The sequence below is a fragment of the Heterodontus francisci genome, chromosome 42 (genome assembly GCF_036365525.1).
Source record: "Heterodontus francisci isolate sHetFra1 chromosome 42, sHetFra1.hap1, whole genome shotgun sequence".
In the NCBI taxonomy this organism is placed as follows: Eukaryota; Metazoa; Chordata; class Chondrichthyes; order Heterodontiformes; family Heterodontidae; genus Heterodontus; species Heterodontus francisci.
The window spans coordinates 17,002,050-17,025,362 of record NC_090412.1 but is presented as its reverse complement, the minus strand read 5'-3'; the positions used below and the strand labels follow the sequence as shown (position 1 = coordinate 17,025,362).

The 23,313-nt window shown below is 45.4% G+C and overlaps 2 protein-coding genes across 23 annotated transcripts in view; one reads left to right on the top strand and one right to left on the bottom strand.

Moving 5' to 3' along the window:
• rassf4a (Ras association domain family member 4a) overlaps positions 1-23,313 on the top strand; it is a 219,044-nt gene that overhangs the window by 179,579 nt on the left and 16,152 nt on the right. For all 20 annotated transcript variants that reach the window (XM_068020647.1, XM_068020652.1, XM_068020658.1 and 17 more), the window contains one exon: positions 18,456-18,604. In XM_068020647.1, coding sequence (XP_067876748.1) covers positions 18,456-18,604 — 149 coding nt within the window. The remainder of the gene's footprint in view (positions 1-18,455; positions 18,605-23,313) is intronic.
• On the bottom strand, positions 850-13,644 carry LOC137355482 (protein DEPP-like). 3 transcript variants are annotated; one of them, XM_068020670.1, is made up of 3 exons: positions 13,474-13,644; positions 5,436-6,162; positions 850-1,422 (listed from the first exon to the last, which is right to left on the bottom strand). In XM_068020670.1, exon 2 carries the CDS (start codon positions 6,157-6,159, stop codon positions 5,461-5,463), a length of 699 nt encoding a protein of 232 aa, XP_067876771.1. In that variant the 5' UTR covers positions 6,160-6,162; positions 13,474-13,644; the 3' UTR covers positions 850-1,422; positions 5,436-5,460. The 3 variants fall into 3 exon arrangements, with proteins under 3 accessions (XP_067876771.1, XP_067876772.1, XP_067876769.1); XM_068020671.1 differs by lacking the exon at positions 850-1,422 and adding an exon at positions 9,914-9,993 and having other exon boundaries at positions 3,954-6,162; XM_068020668.1 differs by lacking the exon at positions 850-1,422 and having other exon boundaries at positions 3,954-6,162.

The following is a 23,313-nucleotide window of genomic DNA, read 5'->3' as shown; positions in this document are numbered from 1 at the left end:
CTGAAGAGACCACGTCTGCTGACGAGGTCAAAGGCTTTGGTGAGATCAATGAAAGCAATGTAGAGGGGCATCTGTTGTTCACGGCATTTCTCCTGTATCTGACGAAGGGAGAACAGCATGTCAATAGTCGATCTCTCTGCACGAAAGCCACACTGTGCCTCAGGGTAGACGCGCTCGGCCAGCTTCTGGAGCCTGTTCAGAGCGACTCGAGCAAAGACTTTCCCCACTATGCTGAGCAGGGAGATTCCACGGTAGTTGTTGCAGTCACCGCGGTCACCTTTGTTTTTATAGAGGGTGATGATGTTGGCATCGCGCATGTCCTGGGGTACTGCTCCCTCGTCCCAGCACAGGCATAGCAGTTCATGTAGTGCTGAGAGTATAGCAGGCTTGGCACTCTTGATTATTTCAGGGGTAATGCTGTCCTTCCCAGGGGCTTTTCCGCTGGCTAGGGAATCAATGGCATCACTGAGTTCCGATTTGGTTGGCTGTATGTCCAGCTCATCCATGACTGGTAGAGGCTGGGCTGCATTGAGGGCAGTCTCAGTGACAGCATTCTCCCTGGAGTACAGTTCTAGGTAGTGCTCAACCCAGCGGTCCATCTGTTTGCGTTGGTCAGTGATTATGTCCCCCGATTTAGATTTGAGGGGGGTGATCTTCTTGATGGTTGGCCCAAGAGCTCTCTTCATGCCATCATACATTCCTCTGATGTTTCCGGTGTCTGAGGCCAGCTGAATATGACTGCATAGGTGTTGCCAGTAGTCGTTTGCGCAACGCCTAGCTGTTCTTTGTGCAGTACTTCTGGCTGCTTTAAGTGCTGCGGATGTTAAATCGCTGGGGGCTTTCTTGTAGTTCAAAAGTGCAATGCGCTTAGCGGCTATGACAGGTTCCAGCTCTTCATTATGAGATTGAAACCAGTCTGCATTTCTCTTCGCACTTTTGCCGTAGGTGGTCAAAGCTGACTCAAATATACTTGGAGAAGAAATGGAGATTGAGCACCATCGTGTGGCCAAATAATATATGCCACTGGTACCTTTTAAAACATGTACTCCAAAAATCCAGTTGAGATGGAGAAACTGGTAGAACTCTTCCGTTCTCCTAAATCTGTGTAACTTTCATACATGACAGAAAAGAGTGCTTATTAGGCTTGTTTGACCAATATTAACAGATTTTTGGATCTCGGATTTCCATTGGTTTCCAAACTCTCCTGCTCCAACACAATTCAAAGTCTATTTCATGTCATATGTTTCCTTTTAAGTGGCGTAATGCTTGGCAAACATTGTCTCATTTATTCAGCATTGGTTGACATACATCATGTTGAAACATGACATTGTGACATAACGCAATGCATTGCTCATCTCCCTCTTTACTGTTCCCAAAGGGGTTATATTTATATAAAAGCAAAATACTGCGGATGCTGGAAATCTGAAACAAAAACAAGAAATGCTGGATTCACTCAGCAGGTCTGGCAGCATCTGTGGAAAGAGAAGCAGAGTTAACGTTTCGGGTCAGTGACCCTTCTTCGGAACTGACAAATATTAGAAAAGTCACAGATTATAAACAAGTGAGGTGGGGGTTGGGCAAGAGATAACAAAGGAGAAGGTGCAGATTGGACCAGGCCACATAGCTGACCAAAAGGTCACAGAGCAAAGGCAAACAATATGTTAATGGTGTGTTGAAAGACAAAGCATTAGTACAGATTAGGTGTGAATATACTGAATATAGAACATCAGCAAGTGCAAACCTGAAGAAAAACAACCTGAAAAAAACAGTGGGTAAGCAAACTGAACAAACTAAGATGAAATGAAATAAATGCAAAAAATGTAAAAAGGAATGCAAAAAAAAAAGGAAGAAAAAATAACTAAAAATGAAAGTAAAGTGGGGCGCTGTCATGCTCTGAAATGATTGAACTCAATGTTCAGTCCGGCAGGCTGTAGTGTGCCTAATCGGTAGATGAGATGCTGTTCCTCGAGCTTGCGTTGATGTTCACTGGAACACTGCAGCAATCCCAGGACAGAGATGTGAGCATGAGAGCAGGGGGGAGTGTTGAAATGGCAAGCAACCGGAAGCTCAGGGTCCTGCTTGCGGACTGAGCGGAGATGTTCCGCAAAGCGGTCACCCAGTCTGCGCTTGGTCTCCCCAATGTAGAGGAGACCACACTGTGAGCAGCGAATACAGTATACTACATTGAAAGAAGTACAAGTAAATCGCTGCTTCACCTGAAAGGAGTGTTTGGGGCCTGGGATAGTGAGGAGAGAGGAGGTAAATGGGCAGGTATTACACCTCCTGCGATTGCAAGGGAAGGTGCCCTGGGACGGGGACGAGGTGGTGGGGGTAATGGAGGAGTGGACCAGGGTGTCGCGGAGGGAACGATCCCTTCGGAATGCTGACAGGGGAAGGGAGGGGAAGATGCGACTGGTAGTGGCATCACGCTGGAGGTGGCGAAAATGGCGGAGGATGATCCTTTGGATATGGAGGCTGGTGGGATGAAAAGTGAGGACAAGGGGAACCCTGTCACGGTTCTGGGAGGGAGGGGAAGGGGTGAGGGTAGAGGTGCGGGGAATAGGTCGGACACGGTTGAGGGCCCTGTCAACCACAGTGGGGGGAAATCCTCGGTTGAGGAAAAAGGAGGTCATATCAGAAGCACCGTCATGGAAGGTAGCATCATCAGAGCAGATGCGTCGGAGACGGAGAAACTGGGAGAATGGAATGGAGTCCTTACAGGAGGTAGGGTGTGAAGAAGTGTAGTCGAGGTAGCTGTGGGAGTCAGTGGGCTTATAATGGATATTGGTAGACAACCTATCCCCAGAGATGGAGACAGAGAAGTCGAGGAAGGGAAGGGAAGTGTCAGAGATGGACCATGTAAAGGTGAGAGAAGGGTGGAAATTGGAAGCAAAGTTGATAAAGTTTTCTAGTTCGGGGCGGGAGCAGGAAACGGCACCGATACAGTCATCAATGTACCGGAAAAAGAGTTGGGGGAGGGGGCCTGAGTAGGACTGGAACAAAGAATGCTCGACATATCCCACAAAAAGACAGGCATAACTAGGACCCATGCGGGTACCCATAGCGACACCTTTTACTTGAAGGAAGTGCGTGGAGTTGAAGGAAAAGTTGTTCAATGTGAGAACAAGTTCAGCCAGGCGGAGGAGGGTGGTGGTGGATGGGGACTGGTTGGGCCTCTGTTCCAGGAAGAAGCGGAGAGCCCTCAAACCATCCTGGTGGGGGATGGAGGTGTAGAGCGATTGGACGTCCATAGTGAAGAGGAGGCGGTTGGGACCAGGAAACTGGAAATTGTCAAAATGACGTAGGGCGTCAGAAGAGTCACGGATGTAGGTGGGAAGAGACTGCACCAGCGGAGAAAAGATAGAGTCTAGATAGGAAGAAATAAGTTCAGTTGGGCAGGAGCAGGCTGACACAATGGGTCTGCCGGGACAGTCCCGTTTGTGGATTTTGGGAAGGAGATAGAAGCGGGCTGTCCGGGGTTGCGGGATTATGAGGTTGGAAGCTGTAGAGGGAAGATCTCCAGAGGAGATGAGGTCAGTGACAGTCCTTTGGACGGTGGCTTGATGTTCGGTGGTGGGGTCATGGTCCAGAGGGAGGTAGGAAGAGGTGTCTGTGAGTTGGCGTTGAGCTTCTGCAAGGTAGAGGTCGGTACGCCATACAACAACAGCACCACCCTTGTCTGCAGGTTTGATGACCATGTCGGGGTTAGACCTGAGAGAATGGAGTGCCTCAAGTTCAGAGGGGGACAGGTTAGAGTGAGTGAGGGGGGCAGAGAAATTGAGACGACCAATGTCTCGCCGACAGTTTTCAATGAAGAGATCAAGAGCGGGTAAGAGGCCAGGGTGAGGGGTCCAGGTAGAGGGAGAATGCTGGAGGCGGGTGAATGGGTCTGCTGGTCGGGGGGAGGACTCCTGGTCAAAGAAGTGAGCCCGGAGGCGGAGGCGACGGAGGCGAACGGTTATATTTATACTTCAGGTGCATCCCTCTGCTCATAAAAGCGAGAGATGTCATTGCTGGGGAATAAACCAATTTTCCCATTAATTATCAACATCAAGTACTCTCAGATCAGCTACAACACAAGCAGACTCAAGGTTAAGCTGCCTCTCCTTTGCTCCTACCTCAAAAGTATGCTATAATGCACTTCCCGCAACAGCCACCCATGGCCTTTCTGAGAGTGCTTTAACCTTGAAGAACTGAAGCTGACTAGACACACTCCTGAATAGAAATGGCAGGACCAGCATAACACCAACAGTAGCAAAGCAGAGTTGACCATCAGTTAAGGGCTGTCTGTTCCAGCAGAGTAACTGCAGGGAGGGTGGGAGCAATTTTAACTCAACCCACCCATCGGGAAAATGACAAAATTAAATACAACACTGGTTTAACTGATTGTACTCTCCACTGAAGTAATATTAGGCTGGTATAAAACCGGTCTTCTAGTCAATCCCATGGGTTTCCGCCCTGCAAATTAGGTAGAAATTACACCAGGAAGTCATTTGAATTCATTAGGTTGACCAAGTGGGTTAGTGAAATCCCACAAATTTTGTGATTTTTTGGTGAAATCTTGTACAGGTCTCCGCTGCTTCAGGAAGAAAGTCATTCAAACTGCTTCTCCATGTATTATGCAATCAGGATTCCCCATTGACAAAGGTGGGTAGCCTATCCCAATAAGGATGTGCTTCCAGGCTCACCCTTGAATAAGGCTACAAGAAGACCCTAAACAAAGAGGCAGTGGGCGGCGCAGTGGTTAGCACCGCAGCCTCACAGCTCCAGGGACCCGGGTTCGATTCTGGGTACTGCCTGTGTGGAGTTTGCAAGTTCTCCCTGTGACCGCGTGGGTTTTCGCCGGGTGCTCCGGTTTCCTCCCACCGCCAAAGACTTGCAGGTGATAGGTAAATTGGCTGTTGTAAATTGCCCCTAGTGTAGGTAGGGAATATGGGATTACTGTAGGGTTAGTATAAATGGGTGGTCGTTGGTCAGCACAGACTCGGTGGGCCGAAGGGCCTGTTTCGATGCTGTACCTCAAAATAAAATAAAATAAAAATATACATGGGAGACAGTGGAACAATGAAGATAGGGTAAAATAGATAAGTGGGTGAGCTGCACAAATTAGAAGCTGTGGCTCTCAGAACTGTGTGCGTCAATTCAACTCAACTCATCTCAAATAGCATCCATACAGTTATTAAGACTTTCAGCCCATCAGTCTGGGCTGGATTTAAATCCACATCCAGAGGTAAGAGAGCAGCAGGCCTAGTGCAGTGCACTGCTCAATCACTCTGAGGGGGATAGAGTTGCCTTTTTGTGGAATCGATGACCTTTGATTGAATACAAATTGGAAAATGACAACTCTCTACTTCTCTCCATTGAACATGTTAATGACAAAGTTTTTAACTTTTTCTGAGAACACTGTCCTTTTTATCTTAGAAAATTGCTGGGACCTTTAATGTACTTCGAAGCACTGCACTATTTATTACCACATCGATCGTATAAAAACCGTTCTGAAGATGCAAGTTTTCCTTTTATGATATTGGCAGAGCGTCCCATTGATGATGCCTTTGTATGAGGTAGTGATGGTTTTTCATGAGGCTCATTTTTTGCCATGATCGTGTGGTCAAGGGAGAGCCAGTGAGACCTCGTGGAACAGTTGGCTTCATTGGTGTAAATAGTCAAAGCATGCTGACGTGGAAATTGTTGGTTACTTCTCCTGTGATTTGTTTTCTGTGATTGCCCAAAGAGCCATGAAAATGGATCGGTGTTATTTCCAAGTGTCTGGCTGTAATGCTGGTTATCCACTGCAACTGTAATAGTGTCCAGGGGGAAAGCATCTGCCAGGGCAGACGGGCAATTTCCTTTTTTGCCGCTCCTCAGTAGGGACACAGTTGAAGGAGGCTCTGCCTGATGTCTGCGACTGACTGTCTGTTTTGGAGACTTGAGTGAGTTGTTTGTGTAACTTGAGTTCTCGGTCTTCGAAGAAGTGTCAAATAGGAAGGTGGGCTGTGCCAGCTGACGGATCGATTTCAGGTAGTCATCTTGGGTTTGGGAAGGATTACAGCCATTGCTGAGACCTGCATCTTTACTATACAGAGAATCATGATATGCCTCATCATAAGTTTCAAAGATTGTGGGCAGGTGGTCCACTGAAATCAGCTGTTTCAACCTCATATCCTAGTACAGTAATGGACAGAAGAAATAAATGAGTTGAACTCTGAATTGCAGACATCACTGTACCTACAGTTGTACTTCAATTTTCACCAATTTATTACACAAGTCTGCATCAAAAATCTCTTCTAAAGTCACCTAAGTCCCACCAATTTAAATATAATTTCTATTTCAGAATTCCTTCAAGTAATTAATCAATTCAAATCAATCAATTTTGTCCAGCAAGATCTTGTTCTACTTGTATATTGTGGTACTTATTAAGAAAAAATACAAGAGGTAAAAAGACTGCGACTGCTGGAAATCTGAAATCAAAACAGATGCATGGCAAGTCAATCAACATTTGAAACAGAAAGATGGATTTATATTTCTGGTGTAATCTTCCAAGAGAACTTTTATTAAGTGGTATTTCCTGTGTTACCTACCATTCCCTTTCAAATGCTGTCTGAACTGTCATGAATTCACTGTATATTTTGTCCTTACGTCCCTCAGCTTTCAATTCGCCAAGTTCAATGAAGGGATAATAAATTACGGAAGCATGGCTGGCACGAAGTACAGCATATAAATTAGCCCTGCAGTGGCCTTGGGAGTCTACCTGCAAATAAGAATTGCAGACAGTATCCACCTGACTCGTGGTGTGCTGTTGAACAGTGAAAGAAACTGCTGCTTTGAATTTCCCCAAGAGCACAGTTCTGTTCTATTTTTAGATACCAAAGGACGTGGCAGGCTGTGATGTTCAGCATTTCAATTCCAGCGGCATTGCAGATAAGACAAGAATGTGTCCTTCGTGATGCAGTTGGAAAAAAACGAATGGTTAAATGCATTTATATAATTTCTGCTAATAAAAACAAAATTCTGGAAGTGCATTTCTGTTGAACAGTTTGCAGTTCATCAACTTCATTTCTGCTATTGATGTATCGGTTGTCTCCTGTATCCCCCACCATCTGACTCTTTTTTTAAACTCTACTTTCTCATCTTTATTTAAAGCTGACATAGATCAGCTTGGCTCAGTTGGTAGTGCTCTTGTTTCTGAGTTAGAACATCTTGGTTTAAGGCTGAGAGATTAGCAGTCAATCCAAGCTGGCACTTCAGTGCAGTACTGGGGGAATGCTGCACTGTCCAAGATGCTGGCCTAGAAATTGGGTGACATTTGGCCCAGGAAGCAAATGCACACTGCTGTCCAGAAGTGTGCCATCCATCATATTCAGAAAAGACAAACAAGGTATCCTTTACTCATGCCTGAAATCAGCATTAATCATGTTGCATATGCAAATAAGGGGCCTAACACCTGCTTGAGATCCCCACTCCAACAGTGATTTGTCCCGAAGCACCCAACACCATCGTGGGCCGCATTTTGGAAACAAGCCCTACTAAATACCTGCCAACCAAGAAAGTAAGTAATGAAACTCGATGTGGAGGCAGGACTGTTCCAACCAGCTAGAGTTTCCAATCCTTCAGGAATGATTGGGAGTCTCCCAAAATAGCACATGAATCTCCTGGGTGATCAGATGATCATTGGATTTACATTTTTATGGAGATTATTTACAAGGCAATCTGCAACATAAATTTCCTGCCCTCAGCTCAGTGACCTTACTAATGCTGCAGAGAGCCTTGACTGACGGTGTACAATTTGGGGTGGAAGGTTGGGGATCAGGAATCGGAGAAGTGGAGGTCTGGGCAATCTTGAATTGGGGGGGGTGGCGGGGTGCTTGTGAGTGGAGGAAAAAGTGGGTGACTGGAGGCTGGGGAATGCGGGTTCTGGGGGGAAGAGATGGAGAATGGGGGATTCTGGGGGGAGAGATGGAGGCTGGGAGATTGGGGATTCATGGGGGGGGGGGAAGAGATGGAGGCTGGGGGATTCTGGGATGGGGGAGAGAGAGGCTGGGGGATTCTTGGGGGGGGGGAAGAGATGGAGGGGGGGGAATGTGGACAGAAGCCAGTCTCCGGTGCTGTAATTTCTTGGTTTCCCCTCTTTGCCTACTCACAGGTGGCATGGTTCTTGGAACTTCTCACACAACAGGTACTGATGTGAAACAATGAGCAAATATACTCAACTAGTGGGGCCCCAACCTTAATAAGGTAAATGCAGTAACATTTTCAGATGTCGTGATCAAGTTTCACGTGAGTGGGTATCGTGGTCAGAAGATAACATGATCAAATCTACAGGAATGCCTCAAACCAGAGTCAGCAACCCTATTCCCACTCTCAACCACACAGGGTATTGGTAAAGCCATAGCTGGAGTACTGTGTGTAGTTTTGGTCTCCTTACCTAAGGAAGACCATATGTGCTCTAGAGGGAGTACAAGAAGATTTATTCGACCATTTCCTGGGATGAAAGGATTGTACTATGAGGAGAGATTAAGTAGACTAGGCCAACATTCCCTGAAATTTAGAAGATTAAGAGGTGATCAAATTGAAAAGTATAAATTCTTAAGGGTAGATGCTGAGAAGATATTTCCCCTGGCTGGAGAATCTGGAACTAGGAGTCACAGTTTCCGAATAAGGGGTCGGCCATTTAGGACTGAGATGAGAAAGTTATTCACTCAAAGGGTTGTAAATCTTTGGAATTCTCTACACCATCGAGCTGTGGATGCTCAGTTGTTGAGTAAATTCAAGACAGAGGTCGATAGCCTTTGGGGTACAAAGGGAATTAAGGGATATGGGGCTAGTGCGGGAAGGTGGAATTGAAGAAGAGCCATGATCTTGTTGAATGGCAGAGCAGGCTCAAGGGGCCAAATGGCCTACCCCTGCTCCTATTTCTTATTTTCTTATTTTAAAAAAAACCTGATCACTGCTCCTGACCCCTGATTTTCTACATTTGCGGTGTTGTGTTATTTGTAACTTTTAAAACTTGTTCATAACTTCCAATGAGTCAGATTGGTTTTACTTCCCTATTTGTGCCTGCACCGTAAGTTCTCTTTTCATCTGTCTCTCTTATTCACCTGTCCCTTGAGCCTTAGCAAAGGATGACAATAGGTTGGGATGCATTTTGATGCTTTGCAAAGACTTGCAGAACTTCTGTTCCCTATTGTGACACTCCCCTTTAATTGACCTGATCACTCTCCCATGGTGCTTCCATACATTTTTCTATTTCCATCACTCGTGCATTCTATACCCATGTAAGTTGCAAATCTTCAGCGCACGAGGAGCTAACCCTCGGGAAATTGGGTGGCAACATCTGACTATTTTATTCTGTCTAAATACCCTGTGATTTGGGTCTAAACGGCACCAGTAACAGAAAATCTAGGTCATAATGTGCTGGCCATAGAGAAGTCTTGTCATCTGTGTAATAAAGTTAGTGGGGAGGAGCAGGAGGAGTTTTCTCTTTGTTAAAAAATTACTTTACATATTCAGGTTGCTCGATCTGAATACAGTTGACATTCCTGAACTGCAGTTAGGAATTTATCTGTTAAGAGGTGTTTTATTTAAAAGAATGGTTTAAGAAGAACATTTTGCACTCGTTTCATCCTGAGAGCCTATCAGAATTAATAATTAGCAATCAGATTCAGCTACTACTGGTCACAGATTACTGATACTATGCATGTCATTTATAATTAGAATGCAAACATGATTAGATTAGATTAGAGATACAGCACTGAAACAGGCCCTTCGGCCCACCGAGTCTGTGCCGACCATCAACCACCCATTTTTTTTTTAAACATGTTAACTTTCAAGATGCTAAGCAGCTTACGTTCGCCTAGGCATCATTTGCTTCTATGTATCTTTTTGCCTTCCCTATATTTACCCTTTCCCTCCGTACCTTTTCTGGTCCCTGCACATATCTGTCATTGTTCTATGGTTGAAATGCTAGGTGACGTTCTGCCTTTGTCACTCAATGACCTAAGAAAGAAGAAACATTTGCAATTGTATAACACCTTTCACAATCTCATTTTGTGGAGCACTTTCCCATTTCAACACATCCCTGCCTGAGATCTGGGACTCGCTGTGTGAGGAATTTCGAGAGTGAGCTCTTGTGTTGCCAGTGGGTTCCAGGCCACCTCTTTCTTTTTTTAACTGGAGGGAGGGGAGTTGTGTTTTAACTACAGCACACATGTTTAAGTGAACTGTTCGAATTTCAAAATCACGTTACTTAATTTAAGGGTTAGTAACCCCTCATATTCTCTGTGACAAGAGGTTTGAAGTATTAGCAGCAGCTTTAGTGCAAAGGAACTCAGTTTGAGTATGGCTCCATTTATTAGTCTGGTTTCCACTTTTTAAAAAAATTTTCCATTCCCTTCCTTCGTGTGTTTTTCACACTTTGGGTTCTTGACACTGCTGTGGAATCAAGTGCCTGTAGGTGCTGGGATAACAGAAGATGCCTCAAGGTGGAAGCCCTGCCACTTTGAACAGGCTCCTGTTTCCTGACCTGCAATCAGTGCCAAGTGTCACTCCCTTCCCAAAGTCATCATCGAAAATTACTGAAGGTTAATTATTGAGTAAACCCCATATTGCCTTACATTTTGGTTGAAGTTAATATTTATTTTTATTTTTTTAATTTCTGAGGCAGAACTAGTCATATCTGAACACATCAGGAAATTATGAATATTCCAGAAATGAGAAAGCAAGATGCAAACCTGATGGCAAATAAAATGTTAAAAAAAAGTTCAGCACTAAGACATTATTCAGATAGCATAAAAGCAAAATCCTTCCCAAAATCCACAAACAGGACTGTCCTGGTAGGCCCATTATTTCAGCCTGTTCCTGCCCCACTGAACTTATTTCTTCCTATCTTGACTCGATCTTTTCTTTCCTTGTCCAGTCTCTTCCCACCTACACCCGTCACTCTTCAGATGCCGTACGTTACTTTGACAATTTCCAGTTTCCTGGCCCTAACCGCCTCCTCTTCACTATGGACGTCCAATCTCTCTACACCTCCATCCCCCACCAGGACGGTCTGAGGGCTCTCCGCTTCTTTCTTGAACAGAGGCCCAACCAGACACCCTCCTCCAGCTGACTGAACTCGTTCTTACATTGAACAACTTCTCCTTCAACTCCACTCACTTCCTTCAAATAAAAGGTGTTGCTATGGGTCTTACCTGCATGGGCCCTAGTTATGCCTGTCTTTTTGGGGGATATGTTGAATATTCCTTGTTCCAGTCCTACTCAAGCCCCCTTCCTCACCTCTTTTTCCGGTACATTGATGACTGTATCGGTGTCGCTTCCTGCTCTCGCCCCGAGCTAGAAAACTTCCTCAACTTTGCTTCCAATTTCCACCCTTCTCTCACCTTTACATGGTCTATTTCCAACACTTCCCTTCCATTCCTTGACTTCTCTGTCTCCATCTCTGCGGATAGGCTGTCCACTAGTATTCATTGTAAGCCCACCAATTCCCACAGCTACCTCAACTACACTTCCTCACACCCTGTTTCCTGCAAGGACTCCATCCCATTCTCCCTGTTTCTCCGTCTCTGACGCCCCTGTTCTGATGATGCAACCTTCCGCGACAGCGCTTCTGACATGTCTTCCTTTTTCCTCAACCAAGGATTCCCCCCCCCCCCCCCACTGTGGATGTCAGGGCCCACAACCGTGTCCGACCTATTTCCCGCATTTCTGCCCTCACTCCTTCCCCTCCCTCCCAGAACTGCGACAGGGTTCCCCTTGTCCTCACTTTCCACCCCACCAGCCTCCACATCCAAAGGATCATCCTCCACCTCCAGCGTGATGCCACCACCAAACACATCTTCCCGTCCCCTGTCCTGTCAGCATTCCGAAGGGATTGTTCCCTCCGTGGCACCCTAGTCCACTCCTCCATCACCCCCGATACTTCGTCCCCTTTCCCAGCACCTTCCCGTGCAATCGCAGGAGGTGTAATAACTGGCCTTTTGCCTCCTCACCATCCAAGGCCCCAAACATTCCTTCCAGGTGAAGCAGTGATTTACTTGTACTTCTTTCAATTTAGTAGACTGTATTTGCTGCTCACAATGTGGTCTCCTCTACATCGGGGAGACCAAACGCAGATTGGGTGACCGCTTTGCGGAAAACCTCCACTCAGTCCAAAAGCATGACCCCGAGCTTCCGGCCGCTTGCCAGTTCAGCACCACCACCCCCCACCCTGCTCTCATGCCCACATTTCAGTCTTTGGCCTGCTGCAGTGTTCCCGTGAACATCAATGCAATCTCAAGGTGCAGTACCTGATCTTTCAATTAGACACTCTACAGCCTTGCAGACTGAACATTGAGTTCAATAACTTCAGAGCATGACTGGCCTTTTAAAAATATTTTTATATTTTTTATTTTATTTTTTAACCATGAGCCTGTTTTTCATGTAATCAGAGCTGCTCATTATTCCACTATTAACACTCTGTCTGGACTAATGCTTTGTCTTTCACCACAAGCGTTAACACACCCTTTGCCTTTGTCCCAGGACAGCTTTGTTACTTAATCACTCCTGCCCTCTGCCCGATCAAACACCTTCCCCATTTTTTCTCTTCCCCACCCCCTTCACTTGCTTAAAACCTAATTCTTTTCTAACCTTTGCCAGTTCTGATGAAGGGTCACAGACCTGAAACGTTAACTCTGCTTCTCTCTCTACAGTGCTGCCAGACCTGCTGAGTATTTATTATTTAGTGCCTCTCCCATGTATCTATTTGGCAGCACAGAAATATCTCAAATTGCTCTTTAAACCAATTCAGATTTGAAACACTGATAGCAGCTGTTGCATGTCAACAAGAGTTTGGCTTTGAGCTCTAACCTGACGTCAAATGATAAATGAGGTGTAAAAGTGCACCACCATATGAAAAGAGTAACCACAACAAAATTCATCTAGATCCACAGGCTCCAGTCCCGCATTCAGTTCAGAATTTCATTGTAAATGTCATATAGCTGGAGTCTCTAAGCTGGGCTTCTGATTGTATTATACGAAGAGTGCACATTAAAATAAAGATTAGAAATCCTTTAATTATACAAGGAATAAAACATGTACACTCAGTAGCTGTGAACACTTGCATGAAAAGTTCAGTCCAATTGGACGAACTTGTTACTTGCATAGATTTACTTAGCACTTCGCTATTTGTTTTCATCAAACACGTATCCTTTTTTGATCAATGATTTCCCTTGTGTGTTAGAGATTAATTACTGTTTTCCTATACAGACTCAACAATCCTAATAATCAATAACTAACGTTTCCTGAAACTGACAAGTTCTCAGGTAATTACTTCCTGCCCCACCACAGATTTGTAAAGTAACTATTATTTTATCCATTTAAACAGTGTTTCCCATCTTATTAAGTCATCCTGACAGGCAGGATGAAAGCAGTACATAGTCACAAGAACACAAGATGTAATTTATTCAGAGGAAACATGCATTTTAAAGAAAGACTTACCTTTATCAGAGATGTTACACTGTGGGATGTCTGAGATTTAATGTGGTTGCTTTTATGAAAATACTTGTTGCTAAATAATCATGTAACTCTGATTGAATTACTGTACACCCATTCACAGAGAGACAAATAGTAGTCGGAGCTGCTTCACCTATATTCCTGTAAAGGTGTCTGAGACTGCCAGCAGCTTGCGAAGCTCTCTGCAGCTCTGACCTCAGAAGACTCACAATAAAGTAGCTGGCAAAACCTGGAGTGGACTTTATGTTCCTTTGGCAAAGAGGTATCTCAAGGGCTCACCCATGTCTTGTGAATTTATGCAATGAGTAGTTTAGCCCTATAGACTACCAAGTTTCCAGGTTTGATCCGTGGTACTTGCTGAACTAAACTGGTCCCAGCCAGTGTGCAGTAAGTGTACACCTGTTATAGGAAGGGGGGAGAAACAGGCAGAGCTTCCTGCTCCTAACTGTTATCCAGTGACTTGTGCTGTCGGGTGTTGTGTGAGGGGAGTATCGTGCTTTGCTGTAATGCCTCCTGTAATTAACAGGTTCAATGAATTTCACTGTCAAATCTCATATGTGATCAATGGCTACTTGTGCAATGACCAGAAGCTGTAAAATATATTCCAGCAGGAATTCAGCATCTTCTGGAGGGAGAGAGGCAGAGAAAGAACTAGCCAAGCTAAAATTCCTTCAGGTGAATTTTTGTATTTAATGGATTTCACCATTGATATTCAAAAATTAAAGTAATTGGATTAAAACGGATGCTTTGAAACAGTATATAAGTTAATTTATAGGATCCTATTCATGCTCTGAAATTGCCATTTCTGTATTGCAAAACAACAGCAGTCTATTGAGAATTCTGTTAACTAAAGTCAGTCGCAATCCATTGATTCCTGTGTTATTTTATCTTGCTTTCTGAAACTTGCTTCCCTTAAATACCTTCACACAGTAAAACCCTACTGTATGCACTCGGACATGAGCACAGTGATAATTTTGGGAAATTTGGCTGGGACTTTATGTATTGATTAAAGTATTAAATTGTATGAAAAATATTAAGTCATTGTCAAACATACTAACAAACAATACATTTGCAATTTGGGGCATTAAAAGCTTGTAATTGTACAGTTATATTTCTATAAGTAAGAGCCCCCCACAAGAAGATTTGTAAACATGCCTTGATAATGATTTTGTTAATCATCTTAAGGATATATTTAAGGGTACAAGACTCCTTTAAATAATTTTGGATATACTTAATTAAAAAGGGAGTCTGAAGTGGGGGACAAATTTCCTGACATTTGATGAAATATGTATCCTGATATTCTGCTTGGTGAGAAGGATGTTGAGTTAATTAAGTAATGCTCGACTTTGAGCTCTTATCTTCTAATATTTGAATAATTTAAGATTTTTGTTATGAATTTGAGTTTATCTGCTAACTAATAAACACTGATAATGAAAGCAAAAATGAAGGGATAAGTTGTTGTCTTTAGTGTTCCTGATGTAGCGTTTCAAACTAGGAGTGCATGCTGAGAATTCAGGCATGTGTTTTCTGCTATATTCCATCTATTCATTTTAAAATTGTGGTACAGGGGTCATGTCCCTGAATTGGACTCCTGCTGAACTAAATTTCACACCAGGACAAAATGAATCCATTCTGATCCCAGATATGTTCAACTCTGTTCCCACATCACTGATTTTGTTTCTAATCGTTAGATATTATCCAGAGTGCTTGGAGCAGATCTATTCTAAAGTTATTGCCTTGGGTTCACTATACAGGATTTGGACACAGGCTTCAGCAGCTTTTGTCTATTGACCTTGTACCTTGGTTACAATCAGTCCTTTAATCTGCTCTGTGAGTTAGTCCTTGTAAGTGGATTTCGCAGAGCTGTCCCTGTGATTTGCCTGAGTAGAGCTTCACCTGTTTAATTTGTTTGTTTTGTGCAGATGGGCAATGCTGCACATGTCAGACAGTCTAAGTGAATGGGTGAGACAATGTCCAATTGTGGAATTAACTTCTACGTCTCTGTATTGCTTACGAAAGTTACAGTAGTTTATTATTGCAAAATGTATGGTAACTTCTTGCAAGCAGAGTGATGTAGGAGATATGTTGCATTTACCACCATGTTTTGGTCGTTCTGATGCTCCACCTTCACCATGTGTGCCCTAGGCACACGAATGAAGAGCTTTCAGGTTTTAGCAGGAGCTGTGGCTTTTGCAGTACCCCAGTCTATTTCTGGGTGTGCTGAAGATTCTTTGTTCCTACGTGTTAGCAGCCACCAAGCCTAGTAGCACAAGTATGACTGGAACACGCAGAACTAGGTCGCTGTGGGACCTTCTGTGATTGCTGAGTCAGAAGGGTCTGCTCTGCAGTTGCTTCTTAATTTTGGCTTCTCTCAGCACATCAAGATTGCATGCTGGCTGGGATTCCTCTCTGAAAAGTATGTGGACATGAGCATTTTAAGAATACAGTTTGATCAGCATTTCCATGGTAATTAATATGTTATTGACACAAAATGCTACAAACTCAGGATTATTAGGTTTGGACTATGTTAATTTTTAAACACTATCTGCATTTTCAAACAAAATTAATTTTGCTGCATTTGTGGCATAGGCATTGCATCTAAATTCACACCAGATTTAAATGCACATATGTAACAGTTGTAATTTGACAGCAAAAATGTCCAATTTACAGTGGTCTTCATTGCTGCCAACATTAATCTTGTATAAATCTTCATTTCATGTTGTTACTTTACTATATTCAGGTTTATGAAAAGAGAAAGGGACATCTGACTCAGTGGACGAGAGAGATGTAGGGGGAAAAAAATGGGCATAGTTACTGAACCTCTCCTGATCCTCAGTTACGGTAAACACATGCTTGGACTGCTGCCCCACAAAGAACACAATCGCAGTTCTGTAACAGTTGTTTTTTTTTGGTAAACTAAACATTTGTGTGGGAGGTTGTAGTGGAACAGGTCATATCTCCTTTAATCCCTTTGCCCAATTATCCTATTTCACCCACATCCATATCACCAGTGTGGGAGACGAATGTAGAGCTATGTGTCAGTTTGGCTCAGTTGGTAGCACTCTTCTTCAGAGTCAGAAGATTCTGGGTTCAATCCACATTCCAGGACTTGAGCACTTAATTAAAGCTGATAATATTGATGACTTTAGCTGCATTGTTGGAATTATTTGGATGAAAAGTCAAATCAAGGTGAGACAGTTGTTAAAGATCCGATCGTACTATTTGAAGAAGAGTTCTCCCAGTGTCAAGTCAATATTCATCCCTCAATCAACGCCACTAAAAAAAGATTAACTGGCCATTGCTTGCTCTGTGCAATATAGTCTTGCCATATTCAGCTATGTAGCAGTAGTGACTCGATTTCAAATGTAATTCAATGTATTTGTATTACTTTGAAACATGATGAGTTGATTTATAAATGTGCATTCTTTCCCTAACTGCCAGAAACCAGGGAAATTCCTTAATACAAAGGTAATAGAGGAGTAATATTCCTGACCAGTGGAAAATCCAGGCCAGTACATAGTGGAAAATTCTGCTGTTTTAATCAGATACATCCTTCAACTCAGAATGAAATGACTCTGATAAACACTGCTGCTCGGAATGCGCTGAAGTGTATGTGGTGTACCGCTGGCAAATACCTTGGGCTGGATTTTTAAAGCTCCTCCACCGCCGGGAATGGTGGCGGAGGGGCAATGAAGATTGGTACGGCGGAGGCCCACCACCAACCCTGACGGTTGCAGGCCCCGCACCGATCTCGGTGGAGAGGCCTCCTGGTGGCCACACCGCCACTCAGCGACGGGACCCGCATTAAAATATGATAATGCCTACTTACCATGCAGGCCGCAGTGATTCAGCCACCACTTTGCAATCTTTCTTCTGGCGGCCGACAATGCTGCGCCTTTGAATTCCCGTTCAGGGAAGCATGGCGCGATCCCTGAGGGGAGGGGGGAGGAGGTTTTACTCTCTGTGCGGGGGAGGGGGGGTGCGGGCTTAGAATGCCTCTGATTGGTTGGGGGGGGGGCGGGGTGGTGTGATGGGAAGGGTAAAGGACAAAGTTGCCAACCTTGGGTTGGGGGTGGTCAAATTTTCAGTATAGGAATTCCGGGGTGGGGGCAAGGGCAGGAATGTAGTGATATGCCAATGGGGGAAATGGGAGAATGCATGGTAAGGTCATTTCATTCATTTTTGCAACACTTAACATTACCTGGGCCTTTAAATTTTAAATGTACGTTGAGGGCTGTAAGCCCCTTAAAAATGGCACCCGTTGCCGGTGACAGCTCGACCGCCCCCTCCATGTCAATATGGGGGGGGCGGGCGCCGTGACCATGCAAATGAGCCGCTGCGTTTGAAATCGCAGCTCCGTGATGTGGTCTCCGTGCACTTGGTCTGCATTTTTTTTACATCTGCTGCCTACTTCAGCGGCTGAGTCCTAAAATGCAGCTCCATATATTATTTCATCTATAATGTACAGTTCCATTCCCCAAAAATACCAAAAGTGTGTGTGTGTGTGTCTGCGGGGGTTGGGGCTGGTGTGGTTTGGAGGAGGATTTTACAGCTAGTAAAACAAAAATAATTTTCTATTTGTTAACTTTAACTGTGGTGATTATGATCTCAGCTCGTTCTAACCTTCTCCTTCATCTAGGAAAGTGGGTTTCCTCCAAATCAGCAGCGGTTGCTGAGCACCTCTGGGTACACCTGTTTTTGTTTTCATGGGGTGCTCGCTGCTAATTTTTAAAAATCTCTCTACAGTTGCTCATGAGCTTCATTCATATTGTACTGTGCATCAGCAACTCTTCTGCGAAGCACCTCAAAACTATCCTAAGAGATTCCATTGCATGGCAACTTTTTCACGGACATGTGGCCAACTCAAACCTGTAACCTGTCGTTTTTCAAATAGCCTATTGTCAATTTGTAGGGTGGTATATCATATCTCAGTTTTCTGATGGTGTTTTTTTTTGTCTTTGCTTTAGGATGATGCAGAGCTGATCATTGAGGGTCTTTTGAACATATCCTGGGGGCTCAGAAGACCAATAAGACTTCAGATGCACGATGATAATGAGCGCATGTGTTTCTCAGGCTCCAAGTTGCTACGATTAGGACAACAGACCTGCTTGTACAAGTGAGCCATAAAAAGAGGCTTTATTTGTAGGAAGTCGGTTATACAGACAGCAGTACATTATGTTGATAGAACATAATAGAACATGGCATAAAGGGTGCAATCCTACTAAAACTTTGACAGGGTGGAATTTCTGCAGCACTGACCTATGTAATTCCAGCATGTTCCTGCTCCTGTCAGGTTCCCTTCCTTTGTCAGGCAGCTTGCCATGGGGGAGCTGGTAAATCACTGCTTCTACAGGCACCAGAAACTCCGAGCACAGTGAACTGTGTCCAGGGCACCTGCAGAGAAAGGGTTATTTTTTTTTTAGACCGCAATTGTTGACAACGCGATCGGTAGGTGGCGCTGTTCTGGCACATGCGCAAATACAGCATGTGCCACGAAAACGTCACAGCCTGCGACTGCAGCAGCTGCCAGGACTAAAGATGGCGCTGCTCAAAAAATCACAGAGATGAAACCTAACAAACACGTGGCAGAATACAATGGCCGGAGTGAGAGAGTGGAGCGGGCTGGGGAGATCAGCGCGGGCGCCGGGGAGATCAGCGCGGGGGCCGGGGAGATCAGCGCGGGGGCCGGGGAGATCAGCGCGGGGGCCGGGGAGATCAGCGCGGGGGCCGGGGAGAGCAGCGCGGGGAGACCAGCGGTAGCGGTGCCGGGGAGGGGGGGGGGGGGAGAAAGAGGGAGAGGGAGGGGGGGAGAAGGAGGGAGGGGGGAGAGAGAGGGAGAGGGGAGAAAGAGGGAGGGGGGGAGAAAGGGGGAGGGGGTGAAAGAGGGAGGGGGGAGAGGGAGGAAGGGGAGAGAGTGGGGGGGGGGGGAGCAGCGGAACGGAAAGGAGTGCCTTTTTCTGTGCATGCGCCATAAACACAACAGCAAAAGACTTACTGGCCAGTCCCTGGACCCGGTGACACCAAGGTCTTCGCACGCTCGCTCCCCGCGGCTCTCTACGGCCTCTCGCTTCCGGCCCTCTCCATTCAGCCGTTCCCTCCAGCTGCGGATGCCCAATCCAGTTGCTTTCTCCCCTACCCAGTTGCTTTCTCTACTTCTCCTCAGTACTTCAGGCATTGCAACTGTTTGGTCCCTGCATCTTGTGTGCTCCCTCTCCCCACCCCTCCCCGCACTCTCCACCCCTCCCCCTCTTCACCCACCCCTCCCTCTACCCCCCCACCGTAGTTGAATATCTGAAGTGCAGTTGCAAAGTCGGGGAAATAGCATGCAAAACAAAACCTCAACAATTCTGGGTTTAATTATTGAAAAGTTTTATTAAGTTCATTAAGTATCCGAGGAACTGCTGTGCATGGATACGAGTGTTGTGTCCAGCATTCCCGTTAGACAGGCCGAGTCTCTGCGATGCACAGCTAAAGAGATTGTTCCTGGAGAGCCTTGTGGTGAATAAACGTTTGGCTCTCTATTCCACTACTGTATTGTCCATGTGAAGAAGGCAAAGTCACAAGAGTCTGAGCTCAGTCTATTCTTGGTGAATGTTCCCCAAACGCATCCCAATGTGCATTCCCAATTCATCCATAAATGCAATGTTCCTTTCCACATCGTGATGAGCTCCGCAGCATGATCTAGTTGCCTTCGTTGCTTGAATGCTGACCTTAAGTCTCAAGGATTGTTTTCTCAACGGCATGTTTTACATGAAAAGAAATAAAGCAAATCAGAGTCAGAGCTTGCCTCCCTCCATCCACTGAAATTACTGTTGCGCACACCTTTTTAAGTTCTGCAGTGAAGGCACCAATTGATAACGTCGCCAATGAAGCACTTATTACCCACCTCAGATGCAGGAATCAGCACATCCTTGCGTCATCTCCTGCACTGCCTCCTTTGCTTGAATGCCGTCCTTAAGTGTCAAGGATTGGTTTCTCAAGGGCACGTTTTACATGAAAGGAAATAATGAAAGAACATCAGTGTCAGAGCTTCCCTCCCTCCAATGATATTACTGTTGAGCATGCTTTGTGTTCTGTGGTAAAGGCATGTACTGATAACACCGCCAATGAATCACTTAGTACCCACCTCAGCTGTAGGAGTCAGGATGATGTTACTGCCCCTATCTCGTGATGGTTCAATGCTGCTCTCAGGGAAAACATGAATGATGTGAGGGTGCTGGAAAAGAAGCACATTTCTTTTGGGCTATGAACATAAAGCTGGCCATTTAGCCCAGCAGTTCCCTGCCAGTGGTTATGTTACTCGTGCGTCTTTCCATCCATTCCCATTTAATCCTGCCTACTACTATCACCAGTTGTGTTCACAGCAAGAGCATTCACATTTCTGCTACCACTGGACACGGCATGCTTGTTTCTTTTAGTGCTCAGTCTCTTCTTGCTGAATGTTCCCCAAGTGCTTGACCCCTTTGGACGCCCTCTCTGCTTGACAGGCAGCAACTGGCAATTGAGGAGTCTCACAAGGCTCTGCATGGTTGTTTCAACGTCGGATGGGGTAACAGGTGGCTGTGTGTCCATGAACACTGCCCTGGTGGGTGTAGGAGCAGGTAACTGTGTGCCCATGAGCACTGCCCTGATGGGTGTAGGAGCAGGTAACTGTGTGTCCATGTGCACTGCCCTGATGGGTGTAGGAGCAGGTGACTGTGTGCCCATGAGCACTGCCCTGATGGGTGTAGGAGCAGGTGACTGTGTAACTGAGCAGCAAGGAGAGGGTACCGCAGGTAGGGGAAGTGGAGATTTGAACAGGTAGGCATATGTATGGTCCATCAGATCATTAGGCCAGGGGGTGAGACGCTCAGGATCCAGGGTTTGCGACACGTGACTGATGTCCAGCGTGCGGCCACCTCCATCCGAAGGTGCTTCCGGGCAATTGTTGGGCATAGTAAATGGCTCCATCTCATCAGCCAGTCCTTGCTGCCAGCGGAGAGTCTGTTGCCGCAGCCAGTCCAGTCTCCTCATGAATGCTGCCGTTCCACTCTGCAGAACGGCCTGTTGTAGCTGGTACAATTGATCTGAAAGCAAGCGGTATTTTTCATTGTGGCTGAGGGGCCTTGGCTGTTCCTCTGTAATCACAATGGCAGCAGCCATGCCTGTCGTCGTTGGTGTCTGAGATGTACGCCAGCGACAATTGGGGGCGAGCCTGTCCAAAGGCAGACCCAGATGCCTCTGCACAACAACAGCATGTTTGCAGGGCAACAAAGTCTGAATGGAGAAGATGCAGCTGCAGGTAGCCTGGCCATCATGTATCTGCAGTGTGTACTGTTTGGCGCCAGAAATCACAGTCACTGTGCCTTCATCCTGCTACATGCGGTGACCCAGACAATGGAAATGTTTTCAGAGCAACTCACAACAGGGACTGGAGAACATGCGGTGGCCCAGACAATGGAAATGTTTTCAGAGCAACTCACAACAGGGACTGGAGAACATGCGGTGGCCCAGACAATGGAAATGTTTTCAGAGCAACTTACAAAGGCAGAGCAACTTACCTTGGAACAATCTCCTGCGTCAAATAAAAATGAAGCAAGTCTCCAAAACGAATAAATAATTCAGATAAAATGCCCGACGAAACCTCCCCTCCTTGCACTTTCAAAAAGTCGCGCCGAAGCTTTGACGCATGCGCAGAAGCCAAACAGGCGCGTCCGCGAGAAAGACGAAATAACGCGATGACGTCATCTGCGCATGCGCACAACCTTACCGGCAGGTCGGACCGCAGCGCATGCGCAGAGATGAGGAGACTGTGTGCGCATGCGCGTACCGCGTCGTCTGCGCATGCGCAAATCTGTCCTGGTAAGTCGGACCGCAGCGCATGCGCAGGGGGCATGAGACCGTCTGCGCATGTGCGCACCGCGGCGCATACTGTTGACGTTGTCCGATGCAGTCGCGTTGTCATGAATTACTTTGTTTTTTTTAACAAGCAGTTCAAAATTCCCATGCAGAGGAAATTGATTTGGCTGCCCTCTCATCTATTATCGTTGCTGGGAAAGGAACCTTTATATGTTAAATCCCCCCACTACAAACGATAACAATACTGGTCACCAGGAAAACAGAAGGGGCATTAATGATGGGAAACATACTGTTGAACTTAACATTCAAATACACCCACCCTTAATGTCTGGAGGAAGTATCCAACATCTGCCGTCACTTCCTGTGAATAATCCCAAAAGTGGCAGCTAGCCACAAGAATAGATTCCAACCCAATTTTCTGAACTCTGCCTGCTGGAAACCAGTGTAATTCCAGAGAAAAATAATTATACTTTAGAAAAACGCACGCAGCAGTCCAAAGTTGCATGACGTGTCCAAGTCTGTATGCCCTACATTGGATGTTTATTGGCTTTGCCTTTCTATGGGCAGAGCTTTCCAAATATCCTCTTCCTCGCATCAAATTTCTTAATGAATTGTTGGGTGACACACAACCCACAGGATTTACAAAAGCTTTTTCTGTGGTTTCATTTGAGGGGATGGAGTGGTGTATTTTGTTGGTTTTATTGCTCATTGTGTGGGGAAGTAGGAATCATCTTGATGGATTTATTTTTGGTTTCACTTCCGTAATGTTTTAATGGATACGCGTGTTTATTGTCTGTATTAAATGATGAAGCAATCTCTTACAGGCACAGGGGTGCCATTGGCTCCAATGTTCTGCATTTTGGCATCACTGTGACCTGGCCTTTCCCTAGGTACAGTCATGGAAAATCATTTAGTGCCATTTGAAGCTTTTTCAAAGGGGTAGATTAAAAACATCTCCCTATACTTAATAAAGCAAAACATTGAGCT

Coding starts and splice junctions, on each gene's coding strand:
- LOC137355482 (XM_068020670.1), bottom strand. CDS start 6,159: ATGAGGTTGAAACAGCTGATTTCAGTGGACCACCTGCCCACAATCTTT.